This window comes from Podarcis pityusensis (genome assembly GCF_964106645.2).
Source record: "Podarcis pityusensis genome assembly, chromosome: 9".
Taxonomy (NCBI): Eukaryota; Metazoa; Chordata; class Lepidosauria; order Squamata; family Lacertidae; genus Podarcis; species Podarcis pityusensis.
In genome coordinates this window covers 52128000-52143977 of record NC_138034.1, presented here as the reverse complement: position 1 = coordinate 52143977, position 15978 = coordinate 52128000, and the positions used below count along the sequence as shown (strand labels likewise).

At 42.2% G+C, this 15978-nt stretch overlaps 2 protein-coding genes across 8 annotated transcripts in view; one reads left to right on the top strand and one right to left on the bottom strand.

Annotated features, from left to right (window-relative positions):
* The first annotated feature begins 356 nt into the window (after positions 1 to 356).
* The window catches only part of ALPK1 (alpha kinase 1), a 58308-nt gene continuing 42686 nt past the window's right edge, over positions 357 to 15978 (top strand). For 2 of the 6 annotated variants that reach the window (XR_013990309.1, XM_081020274.1), the window contains exons 1-2: positions 357 to 427; positions 3120 to 3176. The gene's annotated coding sequence lies outside the window, so the exon portion shown is untranslated. Of the gene's footprint in view, positions 428 to 3119; positions 3177 to 5444; positions 5577 to 11820; positions 11935 to 12141; positions 12286 to 15978 lie in introns of those variants that run through there. The other 4 variants (XM_081020277.1, XM_081020280.1, XM_081020276.1 and 1 more) reach the window with 4 other exon arrangements.
* TIFA (TRAF interacting protein with forkhead associated domain) lies at positions 1519 to 7256 on the bottom strand. 2 transcript variants are annotated; one of them, XM_081020418.1, is made up of 2 exons: positions 5799 to 7256; positions 1519 to 3519 (listed from the first exon to the last, which is right to left on the bottom strand). In XM_081020418.1, exon 2 carries the CDS (start codon positions 3492 to 3494, stop codon positions 2919 to 2921), a length of 576 nt encoding a protein of 191 aa, XP_080876544.1. In that variant the 5' UTR covers positions 3495 to 3519; positions 5799 to 7256; the 3' UTR covers positions 1519 to 2918. The 2 variants fall into 2 exon arrangements, with proteins under 2 accessions (XP_080876544.1, XP_080876545.1); XM_081020419.1 differs by lacking the exon at positions 5799 to 7256 and adding an exon at positions 5165 to 5303.

Sequence of the window (15978 nt, the reverse complement as noted above, 5' to 3'; positions counted from 1 at the left end):
AGTGGGCATGGCTTGGGGAAAACAGACTTGCAGACCAAATGGGGACTCCTGCATGGTATACTGTATATGAGTTGGTGGCTTCCCCACCACTACCAGTGGGGTTGGGGTTGGTGGTGGAATTGGACTGGTAGAATTCTGAAGAGCAAAGGTGGGGCAAATTAATCTCTTCCTGCTATGCACTGTAGTGGGAGACTCCAATTTGGATGGCGATCAGCCTTATACTTCTGGAATTTATCTTATCAATGGCTACTAATCACAATTATTTTATACTTCTTCCAGTATCAAGAGGCAGCTGTTGCCCTCTCTTGCTCCTGCACTTTCTATAGACTTCTGATTGCTGGACTACATGAGGCTTGGGTCTGAATTCAGCAGGGTGGTTCTTTGGAACTTTCACATCAGTTCTCCACCTCTGAAGAAACAGAACCTGGTAAAATAACTTTTGATAGAATTCAGTCTAAAATTTAAAAACTTTGCACTTAGCTGTCTTATTACATAGCTAATGCCTACTGTGCCTCATTCCAATCTTTGTTCTGTTACTACTGAAAAGACTTGTGGCTTTGCTATCTATCACATATTGGCCCCACTGCCCTTGTTACGTTATGTCGGTATATTTAGCTCAAAGACACCACCCCTTGCCTTCCTGATATTCTTAAGCATACAATGACCCATTGTGAAAACCTGTGATCACATTAACACCATACTGTATATTTAAAACACGCTTCCAGCACTTTAACAGTCATGGTTCCCCTTCCTAAAATAATTGTAAGGACCAGTTTGTCAAGGGTGCTGGGAATTGTAGCTCTGTGGGAGATCTAACTACAGAATTGACACTTTTACATATGCCACATAATACCTGTTCAATATTTGTAAGAAATTGATCCTTGTGGCAGACCCTAACTTTGGAAATCCCTACCTGCTGACATCAGACAGGCACCTTTATTTCCCCCAGCACCCACTAAAAACATTTTTGTTTACACAATCCTACCCAGATTTGTAGAATGTTGATGTGTCTTTAGTTTATTGATGATTTTAAAATTCTGGATGTTCTAAATATTTGTTTTTAACTGTTTTTACCTACAATTTTATTGTCCTAGCCTTTTTGTAAACTGCTTTGAGATGGTTGTTTTTTGCGATCAAGCAGTGTATAAACTTTATTAAATAAACACTCTGCACCCTTAAACTATAGTTCCCAGGATTCTTGGGGGAAGCCATGACTGTTAAAGTGACAGAAGAGTGCTTTAAATGCTTGGTATACATGTTTCTTCATTTTTAACGCTGTAACCAGTTTTTTCCCTGAGGGCTGAACTTGATTTTCAATTTGGCTGCAATCCTGCATAAAGCTTGGCAACATAAATCCCATTTTAAGCAGCCTAACTTTGGATGACTGCAGCCTGAATCTTTAATAATGCTATTAATTGCATTTTATCCTACCCTTAAGTAGCTAAGGGTAATGTAGGCAGTTCTCTGCTGAACCACCTCTTATCCTTGCAATACCCTGTGATGAGTTAGGCTGAGAGATTGTGATTATATTGTGTTTATTTAGTAAACTTCTTAGTTGCTTGTTACACAGAAGGCCTCCAAGAGACTTATAACATACTTTAAGCATAAGTTAAAAAAATATTTTACAAGCACAGTCGCACAGAAATACGTTCAGATCATAAGCAATACACAAAACAACCCCCTGCTCCACTCATAACAGCAGTATAAAGCTCTAGCAGCATGCTAATAGCAATCACTGTCCATCAAAAGCCTGGAAAAGATGTATTTTTTAGTCAAGGTCAGCAAGGCACCAAGTGGACCTCATTAATAAGGGGAACCAAACCTGATTAGACCAGGTCTACCCCAGTGTTCCTCTTGGTTAAATGCAAATTTGAAGTCACCTCCTCTGCCCCAATCCTAATCTCACAATCTAACAGATACTAGCACAAGAGAACACAGCATGGTGTCCAAATGGAATCAAAATAGTTGCGCTACAGTATTAATGCTAGCATGCATGCGTTTATGTGCTTTCACAACTTGCAGCAATTTCAAATCAACAGCTGTTCAGAAACAGAGCAGGAAGCATGTACAGGTCAGGCTATGACATATAAAAGAGGCCTTTAGATATTGCATACATCATTATGTTCTCCAAGTTTCTTTTGCTTTTGGGCAGGCTTGCAGTGTCGTATTTAAACAAAACATTACCCAGTTTAATAAGGAAAGCAACTGGTTCCAGTTTTATATTGTTGGGTGATAGTTACCCATCCATCCAAGATAACAGTGGTATTACAAGGTCAGAAATTTCTTTTTGCCTTCAGGTAGTCTTTAGAGCAGAGGTGACTAACCTGTGGCCTGTGGCAGCTTTCGGACTAAAACTCCCATTATCCCATGATCATTGTGCATGCTGGCTGGAACTGACAGCTGGAATTGTTGGGAGTCCTGCAGTATCTGGAAGGCTGCAGGTCAGCCACTGCTGAAAAGTATTGAAAGCCTGCATTGTTACTGCCAAGTCCTCTGGCTGTATGATAGATTATCATTTACCTGTTTTAAGCCAGAGGTGGGAAACTGGATCCCAATGGTGGGCCAGATCCTTACCTTCCCCACCCCCAGGAGCCAATTTTGATAGAGGATGCCCTGTCAATCACAATGACAGCAGGTAACCTGTTTTCCTTTGCCCATGCAGTTTGAAGTCAAACCATGCAGGCAAAGGAATTGTGTTTTGTAAGTGTCACTGACCAGCTAATTAGGCTCACAGACTGGTGGCTCCTCACCAGTATTTTAAGCAATGATGCCAAAATATCTGTAAAGTGGCAGCTTACAAAGAACAATGCTAACCTATTCATAGTGTAGGCATATATTGGACATATGTGAAGGATACCATTCAACTGCAATAGTACATAGGGCAAAAAACCAACAACATTGAATTTGTAACATTGAAACTAGTAAGTCCATTTCTCATGGAGGGCGTTTCCCATTTCTTCCGTCTCATCTATCTCAACTGGAGATTCAGCACATGAAAAGCCACATTCAGGTATAGGTTCCCGCCAAGACAAGTTTTTTGGCTGCAACATGGGTGTTTTTGATAATTCAAAGCGGATGTCAAAATACTTATCTGACTCTCCTTCTTCTTTTTCCAATAGCATTTGGTACTCTCCAAAGCAAACCATGCATGTCTCTTGCAATTCAACCTTATTCAGGTAAGCCAGTTCAGCGAGATCCACAAACAGCTTTGTCTTCTTGCTCAAATTCTTAATCTCGAAACCCAGCTTTGAGCTGTTGAAGTGTCTGAAACACTGCAGAGCAAACTGAATACGTGAGGCCCGTCCATCTACAAAGTTAAAGCGGCAGACCTGACCATCTCTTCCAAACTTCACTAGGTCATCTACTTTCACGTGATGTGGCTGGCAAAAGTGGAAGGCTTGGAATACATTCTTTTCCATTTGACTTGGATGATAGACTTTGATATGGAGACAGGTCACAGTCTCTTCTGTATCTTCAGTTTCAAAGCTGGCCATGGCAGTACTGGTTCTCAGAAAAACCCTGGAAGAAAACATCAACCACAACTTCACACTATTTTTAAAAAACAAACAACCAGAAAGAAAAAATGTAAAAACAAGCTACAGTCAGAAAAATGTGTGTCAGCTCCTCTCCCAGGGCAACAGGCAGATGAGCCAGCTACCTTCCCCTCTCATGGATCTGCCTGGCACCATCTTAACCTGCATATGCTCCCCCATCCAATTTTCTTTCACAATGCTAGAATTGAGCATCCACTGACCGGGAATCGAACCCAGGCCGTGACAGTGAGAGCACCGAATCCTAACCACTAGACCACCAGGGATAGTTCTGTTACCTCCAGTATCCAATCAGTATACTTCCAAATGCCAGTTTCTAGGGTACAACGACGGGAGAGGACTTTTTCTTGTGATGGCACATTCAGGACAGATAAAAGAAAAAACCTCACACAGCATGTAACTAAACTATGGCATTTACTACTACAAAATGTGACCATAGCCACCTACTTGGACTGCTTTCAAAGGGGATTAGAAAAATTCATGGAGGATGAAGCTGCCAATGGCTATCAAAGATAATAATGGAATCACAGAATTGAAGAGTTGGAAGGGTCCCTGAGGATTATCTAGTCAAACCCCCTGCAATGCTGGAAAATGCAGCTGTCCCATATGGGGATTACATCTGCAACCTTGGCATTATCAGCACCATGCTCTAACCAACTGGGCTATCTAGGCCTTGTTAAAGACGTGTTCCTGGGCCCTGGCCGTGAGAGCACCAAATCCTAACCACTAGACCACCAGGGATAGTTCTATTACCTTCAATATTTTAGTACTGTAGTATATTTCTGAATACCATTTTCTAGGGTACAACAACAGGAGTTGTTGCATTTGTGTCCTGCTTGTGAGCTTCCCATAGGCATCTAGTTGACCACTGTAGGAACAGAATGCTGTAATAGATGGGTTTTTGGCCTTATGCTGTCGCGCTCTACTTAGGCTCCTAGAAATCCTAGTAAAGCTAGCTACAAGAGGGACAATTCAAAATTTGGGTTGGTGACAGAAATCCCTACTGAATTCAACTTACTCCAACTTAAAACCACACTGGCCTGTAGCTGTTCACTTTACCCAAACATCTAGCTACATCCTTGATAGCACCCACATTGTTCATGGTTCTCTCTGGCTTCTCACTGGAAGGCACTCCAGAAATAACAGTTGTTTCTATACACTCCATACTTAGACAAAGCCCACAAGTCTGTTCCTCCACCTGAAGAGCTCTTAACAGCCTCCCTGCATAGCTACACCCCTTCTAAGCTCATACAGAAGCAAACTTTTTGACCACAGTAGTTTCAACATCAGCTTTTCTCTTACCCAAGCTGAAGAGTTCTGATGCACTCAAAGGCTTGCTTGTATTTTTGTGACGTTTTGTTTTTGCCTGAATACCAAGCCAGCTTTTTTTATCAAACATATATACACATACCCCTGCCCTTTGCTAAACTTCGTTGTGCCATTTCAGCCTGATGAAGGCTTCTGGTGACCTCCAAGTCCTGCTTATTATTTTGCAGCAAGCTGCTTGGTCATAATCAAGGTGGTGTTGGAACTGTTCAAAATAAAAAGGCCACTTTAAGCCTTACCCCCAAAAATACACTAATACAGTACAACCTCCCTCTTCCTTAGCTCACCCTGCGAGAAAGGGGTGCTTGTTGATCTGGCAAGTGGAACCAAATAAACTAGAAAATAACGCCCCAGGAGGAATGTGGATGTTTCCCCCCTCCTATTATCTCCCTGCTTTGGTCGAGGTCTGGCTTGCAGACGGTGCCATCCTCGCCGAAAGCAGTTGCACCAACTAGCCCGATCACTTGTGTAACTGAACGGGAGGCCCGCCCCACAAGGCCTCGCCGATTGGTAAGCCAAGTGCCTGGCTGGAATCACACTTTCACTTTCAGTTTCACTTGCGCTTCCGGCTGGGCACGAAAGCGCAAAGCAAGCGAGAGGTCCGAGCCCAGGCAGCGGGCGCCACGTCTTGGCGCAAACCGAGCGTTGGGATTTCCCCGGCCTCCTTTGCCTTGAAAACGCCAGTAGCCGGAGAGCAAGGTGAGCCACCGTTGTCCCCCGTATTGTTATACTAATTAAAAGCGTAACCTCGCCCTACGCCCTTCCACATCCGATTGCTTCCCAACCCCCTTTTTCTTGCTTTTTTGCTGCAGTTGGAAAACAAGCTCAGATTAAAATCTTACGATTCCTGCCCCTTCTCTCTCTCTCTCTCTCTCTCTCTCTCTCTCTCTCACACACACACACACACACAGTTACGTTTACCTGCGCCAAGCAATTTCAGAAGGCAGCAAGATTGGGCGAGCTTGGAGTAGAGGAGCAGAGAAAAGGGAGTCCCCTTGTGATCAGATTGCTTTCGCATCTCCTTTGGAGAACATGCCCCTTCCTCCCGTCCTTCCGGCCCCGAAAGAGGGGAGGGGGCGCGAGGGAAGCGAGATGACGAGCACCAGTTGAGTTGCTATCTCGACGCAGCAGCTCAGCTCTGGCCGGGGATTTCCTCCTTTCCCTGCGAGGAGGGGGTGGAGAGCGGGACGTTAGACGCCCGAGTCAAAAATGCGTGTGTGCAGGGATGATTAGAAACAGTTTTGGCTGCCATCTGGTGTGCAGGCTCCTCTCTTGAAGTCGTGACAGTTGGTAACGTTAAAGATAACTGCCAAGAGCAGTGGTGGTTCCCAGACTTTTCCAGGCTGCTACACCCCCACACTGGCTCCATGAACTCATCCCCGGCGACCCCTCTAAAATGCATTATTCAGAATATCCTCCACAGATAGATAAGTGTATTTAAGAAGTGGGGATTCCTGCAAACGTTTTTTGCCTGCTAAAAGGTGAGGAGCTGCAGGTCCTTACAAACAAAGCCCCCACTAATGTTGGCATAGCTCCAGCATACAAGTTTTCGAGTGCGTTTTTAAAACCCATTTTTTTGGAACTGCCTTTTCTTAAACAAGGTCTGCATTACATCCATATTAGGACATTTGACACTTAGAAAAGCTTCACCCATCATAGTGTAACATGGGAGAAAAATAGGCACAGCCTTCCTTACCTGCCTTGCTTTAGCAGAAGTAACAGGAGTCTACAGTTTCTTGAAGGAATTGCTGGTCCAGGGATGGGAAAACTCTGGCCTCCTGATGTTGTTGGGCTCTCAGTTCCCCTCAGTCTCAGCTAACACAGTCTGGGATGACGGCAGTTGTAGTCCAACAACATATGGAGGGCCATAGTTTCCTCATTGCCATGCTAGTCAATCATTATTTTGAATAGCCAGTGAAGCTCACCTTTGTCACATGCAGGAGGGAAGATGTTACAGAGGAGCAGTGGGTGTTGGGCGCGTACGTACAGCAGTTCTATCACCTGACATCATGTAGAAAGACTTTTCTGTATTTCTGACAGGTTTTTTTAATTATTATTCCTACAATAAAGTAGTGTAGGGACTTTCCCTGCTGTAAAATGACATTGATTGTTACCACTAGCAAACTGGTGACTGTTTTGGGGATCCCTGATGCACTTGTTTATGACTACTTTGGTTCACTCTTGCATTCACAAAATCATTCCAATTAAACACATTTTGGAGATTTATCGTTCAGTGGAAAATAGCTGCTCACCTTCCACATCTCTATCTCTCATTAGGGACACCAGAGTTTTATTCACCACACTTGTTAAGGCTGTTACTATTATTGTCATTTATTATATATCAATCACTTCTAATGTGTACTGTTATATGTGGCTTCATCTGCAGGATTTCCTTTCTACATTTCCTTTTTTTAAAAAACTTTTTATTAGAGAAGTAGCTTGTAGCCTTTTCTCCAAAGTTTTAAATCCATGATTCTGAGATAGAGCAGGGGTCAGCAACCTTTTTTCAGCCATGGGCCGGTCCCCTGTCCCTCAGACCATATGGGGGGCGGGACTATATTTTGGGGGGGAAACGAACGAATTCCTATGCCCCCAAAATAACCCAGAGATGCATTTTAAATAAAAGGACACATTCTACTCATGCAAAAACATGCTGATTCCTGGACCATCCGTGGGGCTGGATTGAGAAGGTGATTGGGCCACATCCGGCCCCCGGGCGTTAGGTTGCCTACCCCTGAGATAGAGCCTTCTACTCCCTCTCCCATAATGCCTTGCACCAGCCATGAGACTAGCTATGTACAGTGGTACCTCTGGATACGAAGGGGATCCGTTCCGGAGCCCCGTTCGCATCCAGAAGCGAACACAACCTGTTTTTGCGCGGGTCACGATTCGCCGCTTCCACGCATGCACGTGATGTCATTTTGACCGTCTGCGCATGCGCGAGAGGCAAAACCCGGAAGTAACGCGTTCCGTTACTTCCGGGTCGCCGTGGAGCGCAACCCGAAAGCACTCAGCCTGAAGCAACTTCAACCTGAGGTATGACTGTATAACTAAGCTGTGTTACAAAATGTTGCAGAGGCCTCTGGACATTCCTTTCTTGAGCAATCTTTGTCAGTCTTTCTGTGAACTTCCTGCAAACTGAATTTCACATCTTCTTTCACCTTACTTCCTCATTAAAGCATCAGACTTACAAGAAATTAGTGCTTTTTCAGGTAAGGCGGAAACGTACTCTTTCTGAAGGATGTCTTTATTACTTTATTGTTGGTTTCTATAGAGCTAAGGAAGCCGCTGTCAATGTGTATCTTTCAAGGAGACATTGCTTTATTACTCAGAGAACCTTGGATTTATTACCCAATACACACACAAATAACCTGATGTGTGGGAATTCTTGTACCTCAGTCCTAACAGACTTTCTTGGAATTTAACAACACCGATGATTTGCAGATACATTTGCTTAACAGGAAGGGCCATAATAAATTCATTAAACACATGTTTTTAGAAAAACATCCGTACTTCAACTTCTGGCATCTCCAGGTAGGGCAGAGGAAGACTCCTGTGTGAGTCTTTGCTTTGCTGTGCAGTGTAGACCAGGAACAGGAAACCTCAGCCCTGAGGGCCACCTGCGGCCCTCCAGTTCTCTCTACCTGGTCCTCAGGACTCTCCCCAGCCTACTCCCTCTCTCCAGGCCACACCCCTTGTTGGTCCTGTTCCCCCCCACTTCTCAAGTGCCTTTGCCTGGCTGGAATTTGCCCTCCCATTTTCTGGGATGGAGAAATGTTGTGGAGCCAGGGAGTTTGGGATGAAACCTATTCAATTATTTTTAAAACTTAAATATCACTTTTCATTTATAAACTTTGCATAAACCTCAAAGTAATTCTCAATATATACACATAAAACTATTACAATCATTAAGTAATAACAATGAAACATCCATCGTATAATTTCCGCAACTACAGCAACCAGAAGAAGAAAAACGATGTTTGCTGTCTTATTATGTTTTATATGTGCTGGAAGCTGCTCAGAGTGGCTGGGAAAACCCAGCCAGTTGGTTGGGGTATAAATAATAAAAGTATTGTTGTTGTTTTAGTAGTAGTAGTAGTAGTAGTAGTAGTAGTTGTTGTTGTTGTTATGTTCCAGACACCAAACTGTTTTTGCACTTGCTCTGCAAACCGGATTCAGCAGGTGCAAACCATAATTTACCAGTCTGGACAAAGCAGCAAACATTAGTTTGTCTGAAACCAGGATTAGAAGAAAGAAATTGTCACATGCCCAGGGCTCATCACTGTGTGGTTTACAGGAATCCAGTGCTCCTGAATTTTTTGAACAGACAAGTTCTATGAAAAAGGAATAGGTGAATGGAAAGGTTAAGGCAATAAATATACTGGAAAGATGTTTTTATCATACAGTGTTTAAAATAAATATTTGGCACAATACAGCCAAAATTAATCACTTTTACAGCAGTTTGATTCTTTGGAATGAAATCAATACGTATAAATGTGTCCTGTTACATTTAATGTGCTTGAAAAATGATTAATTTTGTCTCGAATGTTCTCCACTGATTTCCAGAAAATCCATTTAAAATCTGCATATGTTTGAAATGCACATGAAGTTCTGTTCACAAGCAAAATATTGGAAGTGAAAAGAAGAACAAGGTTTGGGAGGAAATGGGGGAATCTGAAGAGTGGAAACTGATCACATGTTTCAATTTACCAAGTATGGAAACTATAGTTAAACTGAAAGAAGCATATAAAAATTTGATCTGGGAAGTCTTGTTTTCTCTAACGGGCAGATATATATCCACCTCCAAATAATAAAAAGACACTATTTTCTTTTCAAAGATCCATCCTATCACTCTTTAGTTTAGACAAACTCTCCATAGGTCTTCAAGAAAGTCTATTCCAGTGTATTTGCTTCCCAGTCTCTAGATGGCAATGTTGCCTCAGACATACTCACCATTGATGCTTTGTCCATAGATGCTTTGTTTGTTTGTTCTTCTGAAGGACTCAGTCCTTCCTTAATAAGAAACTGATCCTGCCAGGATTTCTGCACGTGACTGCTTTTGTACACAAGAGTAATCTCACCAAGCTCGACACAAGTCCTCGCGTGCATCTGTTTTGACAAGATCAGGGTTGAAAGTTCTGGACTGACAACCATGGAGACTAAATCCTCTGTTCACCCAGAGAGCAGGTGCAGAGGCAGCAACGGCAGATGCAACACAAGCTTCCTCTTCTTCATCCTCCAGCAAACCCAACAGTGAGATTGTGGCTGTAATTGTTTTTGAGAATCAGAAAGTACGACAATTGAGGAATTATACCCAGGAGAGAGAAAAAGTGAAGAATGAGTGACAAGCGAGGTGTTCTGTTGGAAACAATGCAGAATAATGTGAGATGTGGAAGGAAAGCTTTAGCAAGGGATCAAGGATAATAATCTCAGTGAGAAATAGAAAAGAAATTATATAGGAAGGAGCGAAATTCTGATTCCAGGTCAGCAGATCTCATGAAATAGAAATATTGAAAAGCATTTTAGTTGCATGTTGTTTTAAAAAGTGATTTACTGCAGCCCAGGTCTCTGCGTTTGAAATAAGTTCAGTTTGGCTTATAGGAGTGTGCATGGGAGTGCAAGATTTGTGTGAAAAGTTTAGGCACCTGCTAGAAAGGAGCTCACACCCACTTTACTCTTCCCCAGTAGTTTCAAGTCAGTGCAGCACATCAGCTAAGCAAAAGTCATCATAGTCATTGCTTTCTCTTTAACCACAGTCTATAGCCAAGACCAAATCTTGGTGAATGTGATGCCATGAATCCTGTACCCAAAGTGTTATTTTATTTCATTTCTCAGATTAAGTTCAGACCTGCGTCTGCCACTTTTAGCACACTGTTGCCTCAAATAATTGAGAAGTAACCTAGAAGCGTTTGTTTGCTTGCTTGCTTGCTTGCTTGCTTGCTTGCTTGCTTGCTAAAAATCTTTATAAATCACTTAATATTTGAAACATCTTCAAGTGGTGGGCTATGTAAACAGTATCATTAAAACAAAAATGCAACATATAAATAGTAAAGCTGTAAATAACAACGGGGTCCAGAACTTCATAGGAACATAAGGAGCTGCCTTATATCGTTAAACTATTGGTCCATCTAGCTCAGTATTGTACCGGTGGTATTCATTAACTGGTAGTGGCCAGCGGCTCTCCAAGGTTTTTGACAGGGGTCTTCCTCAGCCATGTGTGGAGATGCCAGAGATTAAAGCTTCTTCTTTGCATAAATGCTCTGCTCCATCACAGACTTACAACCATTCAGTGCTGGTTTTGCTGGATATTTGCTGCCATATGGCTAGGAAGAAAGCTGTGATGGACACCTCAAGAGGTCCCTCTGCTAGCTCTACTTGTCAACAAATCCCCATAGGCCATCAGTTTTCATAGAATTGTAGAGCTGGAAAGTACCCCAAGGGTGATCTAGTCCGCAATGCAGGAATCTTTTCTGAACATGGGCCTTCAATCCATGGTCCTGAGATTAAGAGTCTCTACCAACTGAGCTTCCCCAGTTTTGTAGCTGGCTGTTCTATGAAATCAGTATAACCGTCCTTGGGAATTGTATCTTGGTGAGAGTTGCAGTTCCTTTTGCAATGAGAGTGAAGGAACAGAAATAAGAGAATCAGGGTGGTCATGAAGACAGACAGGGCTTCAGCACAAGAGATTTGCCTTCAGAAGCTCTCAGGAATGAATCCATCAAGCTGTTGTTGCTCCTCAGCATTGGTTCAAGAGCTTTTCCCTACATGCCCTTCACGGATTTCCCAAAAGTGTCTGGTTGGTCATTGCGCAGAAGAAGTGGCTCTCTGCATTGGGAGTTAGGCCTTCTTTAGCAATAAATAGCAGCTGGGAGGAGAAGGAATTGGGTGGTGCATTGTATGAAAGCCCTTGCCCCTCAAAAAGACACTGTTTTTTCTTGACCAGTTAGATTCACGTAGTGAGAGAGGCAAAGCCTTCAAAAAGTTCTGCAGAAGGAGCAGCCAAGAAGGAGAACCCAAAGGTTGGAAAGAACTAAAGCAAACATTCTTGAGTTTTCGGGTGAGGGAATATTGCAGGCCCTTTCCAAACGGTATTTTTGTGCCAAAAACATTGGCAAGCACAGCCCTAAAGTAGTGGTGAATGCACAGCAACAGCACTCCACTCTACTGTAGAAAAAGGGTTCAGAAAGAGTAAAAGCCAGAGCCAACTGAAAAGTCTAGGGAGAATTCAAGAGGGCTCTTCACCCGAACATCCTTTTCCCAGCAGAGTGCCAGGAGCTCTTTAATGGCCACAGCTGCTCATGAGGACTACAAAGGCTAATAACCGTATCATGAGATGAGTCATAAACAACACACGGTGGTTGTCACAGTCATGTCCTTCAGCAGCGCATCTCATCTGGAGAGACCTCTGGTAGATTGATTTCCTTTATACCCCAATGCAATGGTTTGGCACACTCACACATCTAATTACCAATACCACGTTACGTGAGTTCGTGTTGAGTGCATGTGGGTTTGTTGGTTTATTTGTAAAGGACTTTAATAATAGTCAATATGCTGTTTTAACAGAGGCAGACTGGAATTCAGAATAGGCGTCCCCACATTCCTGATTACATTGTACCTTCTTACAGGACATTGGCATCAGCATTTTAAAGAGTCAGTCCTTTTTTAGTCCACTTAGCTCACTGAGCAGGTGGGAAAGGGTTGGGTTAGTCCAGGGTTTCCCAAACTTGGGTCTCTAGCTGTTTTTGGACTACAACTCCCATCATCCCTAGCTAGCAAGGCCAGTGGTGAGGGGTGATGGGAATTGTAGTCCAAAAACAGCTGGTGACCCAGGCTATGATAAGGTGGGCGCAGGACATTGGGCATAATATTATGTTTGAGGACTGGGAAAGGCTGTGGAGTACTGGATTGAAATTTACTGCATGTAACGCTTTGAAAGAAAATGTAATGAAAATGATATATAGATGGTATATGACCCCAGTCAAACTTGCAAAAATTTACCACCTGACTGACAATAAGTGTTGGAAATGTAAAGAGTGTGAAGGAACATTCTTCCACCTCTGGTGGACTTGCCCTAAAGTGAAGGCGTTCTGGGAAATGATTTATAATGAACTGAAAAAGGTGTTTAAATATACCTTCACTAAGAAACCAGAGGCCTTTCTTTTGGGTATTGTCGGCCAAGGGGTGGTAAAGAAGGACCAGACATTTTTTATGTACGCAACAACAGCAGCAAGGATACTACTCGCAAAGCATTGGAAAACTCAAGATCTACCCACACTGGAAGAATGGCAGATGCAACTGATAGACTACATGGAACTGGCTGAGATGACCGGCAGAATTCGTGACCTGGGAGAAGAGAGGACTGAGGAGGATTGGAAGAAATTTAAGAATTATTTACAAAAATATTGCAATTTGAGTGAATGCTAAACAGGATGCTAGAACAAAATAACTGAGCACCACTAATTTAGATGATTTTAAGAAAATAAGTGAGAATTGAGAAAATATAACTCTTTTTGAGAACTAGAAGATTATGAAACATAGAAGGGATGTAAGAATGTAAATAAGATAATAAATTGCTGACAAAATGTTATAACGATGAAAGTGGGAGCGGGAGATGTGAGGAAGTCCAAAGAAAATGTGAAATTATGTTAAGATATATGTTACATTGTTTATTATGTTTATTTCTATTGTAAAACCCAATAAATTTCTATAAAAAAAAAAAAAACAGCTGGTGACCCAAGTTTGGGAAACCTTGGGTTAGTCCATCCCTCTTCCACCAGGCCACTTGGCTGAAGGCCCATTTTTGACTAACCTGCTTAGAACCTAGCATCCTGCATTTCTGTGCTAGTTGTGAAGCACAGGGCTTCATTTCGTCTGCAGTCAGCATGGAAACGCAGGCTACTAATCTTATAGCAGACCCGCGGCGGGGAGGAAGGGTTGCTTGGTTGTTTGCAGGCTAGTAACTTTTGTGAACTTATTTACAAGGCTGATTCTGGGAAATCTTTGGAAAGTGTATTTATGTGGATCGAAGTTTTCATAAGTCTTGTTTATTATAAAGTGTTTTTTAAAAAACAACAAAAGTCTGTCTTTATGGACATGAGTAGCTAAAAATGCCACATGATTCAGCCCAAAGAGGATTTTCACATTGCACAGCTTGAAAAGCTACCATTTTATTTATTTACGTTTGTTTCAACAAAGGCACCTTTTATAAGTCTTGGACTCCTTAATATTCACTCAGTTTAATTACATCCTTTTATTTTGTGCCCACTTTAATCTGTGAAGTATTAGTGTACAAGTGTGTCCACCAGCAAAAAGGTTACACTGTGGAATGGAGTGTTGTTCAGGATGCCAGCCAGCCAGTTATTGCCTTTTGGGGAACCCTCCATTCCATTTTCTCTTCATCTGATTTTCCATTCTGTGATTATTTAACCTCAGTCCTCATTCAGTTTTTTTGTGGGGAGTGGTCCCCTAAACTTTTTGTTTCCCCTCCACACTAACTTTTATTATATTTTTGCAAGCCTTTTTGAGTCTTCCAAAGCTATTTTGTCTATATAAGGATTGGTACTCAGTGAATTAAGGTCACTGCTAGTATAGAGGATGCTACCCATCAAAAGCTGTATTCTGTATACAGCAGAAGATGACTTTTATTTATGCATGTTATGATTTTTCGACCAGTGTGATGTTAAACAATCTATTCCCTTTCAATTATTGCTTTCCAAACAATGTAAATGCTAAATGCAATCCACATTTACTCAAAATTTGTTTGGTACAATTTATGAGTTGGTGGTTAGAAACGATATAGGAAGTGTAGCATCATCTTTGTCTCATGAGTGGTGTGACCTTGCTTGGAGGGGTGGGGTAGTTTCTGTCCTCTTATAAAAACCCTTCCTCATGAAAAAACAGTGGGCTTTCACAACACAGAAGGGGCATTGGTTTATAGGCCTGCGCATGGTCTCACAAGAGAACACTGTTCAATAGGCTTCAAAGCAATTCAGCTATGGCATAGCTGTGGCTGGGCCACATGTAATATAGCCTGTAGCTCTTTAAAGAGGATTAGCTTCAGATCAGGAGGAGTATTCATCGCTGGGTTTCATGTAAAGCAGAATATGCTAATGAAATGGAAATGTCTACAGCAAACATTGCATGATAACATAAACCCTCGAAAGTGAGCTTAGCGCCTTGATAGTCCACTCTCAGAGACAAATTTCTTTATCTTCATGTTAATCAGATGGGCAGGGGTGGGTGGGAGGGAGAGCATGATTTTACCACAGTAAACCCTCTGAGGTAATTTATAGTTTCTCCACCACCAGCAGCATATTAAGCCAAGCTAAATTCAGTGGTGCTTTGCTTCTCCCTCCCCCCCCCCCATTTTGTATATGGTTTACTTAAAGTAACTAACAGGCACCCTAAGATGAATTGATTCACCATGAAAAGCTATTTTTGTTTTTATTTTTACATTCTTGAAAGAATGCTATAATTTAAATCGGCTGGAGAACCTGTGGCCTTCCAGAGGTTGATGGACTCGCACTCCCATCAGCCCCAACCAGCATGGACAATGGTCAAGGATGATGGGAGTTGTAGTCCAGCAATATCTGGAGGACCACCAGTTTTCCACCCCTGGTGCAACATGACAAAGAAATGGAGAATCAAGGTTTCTTCAGATGAATGGACAGGATTAAATGCAGTGCTAAAATTAAAATGGTATTGGTTGTGATCTAATGCTAATAATGGGTGGGATTCAACTATTGTTATTGTTATTGTTATTTATATACCATCCTTCATCAAGAGATCCCAGAATAAAATACAATTATTTACACAACTACATAATTAGACCAAAGCAACTAATCCGGCTAGCAGAAAACTGCAGAAGAGCTTCTCCTAGCATAGCAGGGCTCCCCTCCTCCCCTGCATGAATAGGATGCCCCTGTTCTAGATTGGGGGCAGGAGAGGAGAAGGTTGGTGGTTTTGTCTGGCTAGCTGGAATACTTACACTGATTGAACCATTGCCATAGCACCATGTTAAAATCCAATAATAATAATGAGCTTAGATCTATTTAAAGCGTTTTTTCCCACCACTCTGTTTTTACTGTTCTTAATTACTGTT